Source organism: Plasmodium inui (genome assembly GCF_000524495.1).
Source record: "Plasmodium inui San Antonio 1 unplaced genomic scaffold supercont1.23, whole genome shotgun sequence".
NCBI classification, from domain to species: Eukaryota; Apicomplexa; class Aconoidasida; order Haemosporida; family Plasmodiidae; genus Plasmodium; species Plasmodium inui.
Genome location: NW_008481857.1, coordinates 288,655 through 292,774, shown reverse-complemented (window position 1 = coordinate 292,774; position 4,120 = coordinate 288,655). Strand labels below are relative to the sequence as shown.

General features: G+C 40.6%; 1 protein-coding gene across 1 annotated transcript; it reads right to left on the bottom strand.

Annotated features, from left to right (window-relative positions):
* Positions 1 to 1,532: 1,532 nt before the first annotated feature.
* On the bottom strand, positions 1,533 to 2,522 carry C922_04471 (endo-1,3(4)-beta-glucanase; the record flags this gene model as incomplete). The annotated part of the gene is made up of 1 exon (XM_008820054.1): positions 1,533 to 2,522. The coding sequence occupies one exon, from the start codon at positions 2,520 to 2,522 to the stop codon at positions 1,533 to 1,535; it is 990 nt and encodes a 329-aa protein (XP_008818276.1).
* Between the last annotated feature and the right edge of the window lie 1,598 nt (positions 2,523 to 4,120).

The following is a 4,120-nucleotide window of genomic DNA, read 5'->3' as shown; positions in this document are numbered from 1 at the left end:
CATGGAACAAAAGGAGCTTTTATACAACTGGGTTGGGAACAAAAGGGTGGCTGGAAAAAAGTCACTCTGCTGAAGAGACTAAAATTAATTAGGAACTATATTCTCCTCATGAAAAAAAACGAGCACCCTCTCTCTGTCGTATTCCTTTGCTTACAACATTACGTATGCACATCTTTCATTGGGTGATGTACATGCAATTGACGCAGCCACGTGGTCAAACTAGCAAAGGAAAAATGCCACACTTGGCTCACGCGACAACTTCGCCTATGCATGCGGAACGCTTAAGAGGCAGAAAAAAAAAGGGGGGTCGTTAGCCTTATATATATGTGCATGCAGGCAGTGATACCTTCTTAGGTAGTATCCATAGAGTTACAGTTCATGGTATTAAACACGTGGATGAATAAAACAAAAGTGAAACAAAATGGATGGAGAAGCCAAATGGATGAAAACCAAATGGATGGAAAAGCCAAGTGGAGGTAAACCAAATGGAAAACAGAACAAACTGGAAAAGAAAACAAAAAGTGGAAAAAGAAACAAACGGGAGAAAAAAACTTGTAAAACTACCAAAGCACAAGAGTGCTAAAAGGGAAAAACTTAAAACGTGAAGCCACAGAAACGAAAAAGTGAAGAAAAAAAAAAACCTCACTGTTTAACGTTAAGCAGGAAAGAGTACACTCTTTAGATAAAAATGAATGGCAGGGAATTGTTTACATAAAAATAAATGGTAACAGTTCCTGATGAATTTAAAATTTCACTAAACAGTTAAAAATGAAATTTCCATTTGCTCGGGAAAACATGGCGTGTATAAATCCCTTTTTTGGTTAAAACGCAATCATATTTTTCTTTGTTTTTTTTCTTGTTCTTTTTGAGCTTTATATGTGAGTGTTTATATGAACGGGCGTAACCGTTAACCTCGCACACTCAACAATTAGTGGTCGTACATTCCACTGTGCGGATGTAAACGGTGTATGTACGGCGAGAATACGTGGTGGGTTTGCTCGGGGGGATGTATGCAAGCATGCGCCGGTTACCACACGTGCACGTGAGCAGACGCGTTGGTATGCATTTATTTGTATCAGCTTATTTGTATGAGCTTACTTGTATGAGCTTACTTGTATGAGACTACTTGTATGAGCTTATTTGGATGAGCTGAGTGGTATGCACTTCTTGGTTAGCAGCTCCTTTCCCGGTTTCCTCTCATTTGCGGACTCATAAGGCGGGCCTGGACGAATTTTTTTATTTTTTTCCACCCTTTTTGCTTGCTCCGCTTAAACACATTCTCCACCGTTCATGTGGAGCAGAAGTCTCAATCCGTCTGGTAGACATGGCGGGCATCATTAAGGTTGCGACGGGTGAGGGATAAAATAGCGATCGTTGCAAGTGGAGGCAAAATGCGGGTGTGACATGGCGAGGTGGCTGCACAAAGCGGCAAACTAAGGTCCCGTGACGAGGCGGTATGACACTGTAGCGTGACCAAGTTGCACAAGGTGACATGAAGGAAGAGCGGTACCCTTGGCCGTGCTTCGTAGCCCTCAATAACCCTTAAAGTTATCCTTCATCACGCGCAAAAGGGCTATATACTCAGACTTGGCACTAATAACGTAATGGTTCCTTTTTGCGTACTTATTAATTTCGTTCTGTATGTATTCCTCATCACATCGCAAGAAGGGGTTGTATGCGAATTCATCTTCCAGGAGAGAAGGCACAGTGGGAAGCATATTTTTGTTTGCCAGAAGTTGTTGCTGGAAGGCAGCCAATAGGGGGTTAAGTCCATCTACAGTTAAAGCAAATTTTACATTGTCTTGTGTATATTCATGTCCGCAAAAAATGTAAATGTTTGCTGCGTCTTTTTGTAGCCTTTTTAAATTCTTTACAGAATTGTGCAAGTCGAAATTGTTGCCTTCAAAATTTTTGCCCAGTCCACATATGAACAGAAAATCTCCTGTAAAAAAAATTTTATTCTTTGAGGAATCTTTTTGGGCATTTTCCACTAAGTATGAAATATGATTATTACAGTGAAAATGTGACAGAAATGTGGAAATTTTAAAGTTATTTATTTCGAAAGTTTGTACGTTTTGAAGATTTCTATTTATGTATCTATTGTCCTTTTCTTTAATTCCATACACATTAATTTTTTTGTTGAAAAAGTAGCTATTTCCCCCATTATGGTCAGCATGTTTATGTGTACATAGCACATTTTTAATTTTTATATTTTCCATTTCGGCGACTTCGTTAACGACGTTGTAGTCACTTGGATCCACTGCCACTCCTTCATCCTTATCATCGTAAAAAATATAGGCATAGTTGTCTCTGTACATGGGGACGATGATCACATTTGTACACATATCAGGTTTCTTCACGATGAAATATTTTTTGTCCTTCTTGGTGAAGCTGGTAATATGTACATTATTTCTGCTGAAAAGTCCCCTTTCGAAAAATAGCCTGCTGGACAGAGACTGTCGGGGAGTTGTTCTCGCGGGGGAGAAGTAGTTTATCGCCACGAGGGCCCACACGAGCTTCATCCTCTGCGGAGGTGGAAGCTGTGCCAGGGTTGAAGAAGGGCAAAAAAAAAAAGAAAAAAAAAAAACGCATAAATAGGGACAACAAATGGGATAGGCAAACGGGATAGCCGAACGGGATAGCAAACCGAATGGCAAAAATAACAAACAACAGGGGATACCCTTCTTTTTAACCCCAAGAAGAGTGACTTTTTCTAACATTTGACCAAACCGCGGGCGCAATTTTCTCCTGAGCCTTCTGGCAAACAAGGCCAATTACTCGCACTGTGTAGCATTACCAGAATGAACACTTAATCCTCAGGCATACCGTTTTTTTATTTTTTATTTTGTACTTTGTTTTATTGTGCACACATTTTTTAAGATGAATTGCGAGGAAAATCGAACAAGTGGAGATCATTTATGAGGACATTGCACACTTGTGTTTAGCGCGATTGTTAATTTGCGGCATGGTGGATGCCTATACATTTTTTGGCGGGCTCCCCTTTTTTAGGGGCTCTGTTTTTTTTTTTTCACCTTTTTAGTGCATCTTCCCGTATGACATTGCTCATGTCTTACTAGCATGGAAATGCATTTTGTGAGAAGCGTTGAACAGGTGCTGGTTCAAGGCGGGGCGAGGAAAAGTTAAACCTTTGAGTTCACTTCAGGTGTGTGTAGGGGTGCTTACCTAATCTGTTGTTTCCCTGCTCGCTTCCCCTTCGTAACGTATTCGCGAGTGTACCACTTTAGGCCATTCCAGATTGACCCATTTCTGTGATTTTCTCATCCCGACGTTGAGCCTATAAAAAGGGAACCACGTGGGTAGAACGGAACAGAAACCTGCCCCCCCCATGCTATATGCAAAGCGGAAGAGTGATACAAGTTAACATGTCGTATATGGACCCGTAACTGGGTCATGTATGTCTGATGTCCCTGATCCCTTGACTCCCTTTTTTGTGGGAGACGCTACACGCGCTGCGTGTACTGCTACTAAGTGCACAGGGAAAGCAGGCCAATCAGCGCCGTTAAGATAGGCATGAGGATTATAGGGATCGAAATAGGCATACTGATTATACCAGTGGACTCCTTTCCTCAAGAACCCCCCATTTGTGCTCAAGGATAAATATACGTACCAAGTGTTTACAGTGTAGAAATGAAGAAAAAAAGGAAAAGAAAAACACCTTTCCAATGTTCTAAATGTAGGGGGGTACCATATTTTCCTAACATAGTGGTATCATTTTTATCATTTTATTTTTTTTTTTAAGTAGAAGGATTTTCCGCTTTATTTGCGCGGCGGAATGGGTAGATAACGCTTCTGCGGGATCTTTTTCTTTTTTTCAATTATGTTATTCCACGAATGAAGGAAGAGAAGGGAAAGTGTTTGCTTATGTATACCCGTTTTCTCTTATATGTACCAATTGTTTTCTGTTTTCTTTTAAGACAAAGGTTTAAATTGAATCGTTCGGATAGTTTATGGGCGTCTCTGTGTGTCCATGTAGGTATACGAGCTGCTCATTTAAGAAGCGGGTGGAGGAATTATGTACCTGTGGCATAAGTCCACACAGTGATATACATTAATATGAAGTTAAGCGAAAGTGCAATGAGCCATTTGCGTTCCCCAGTTA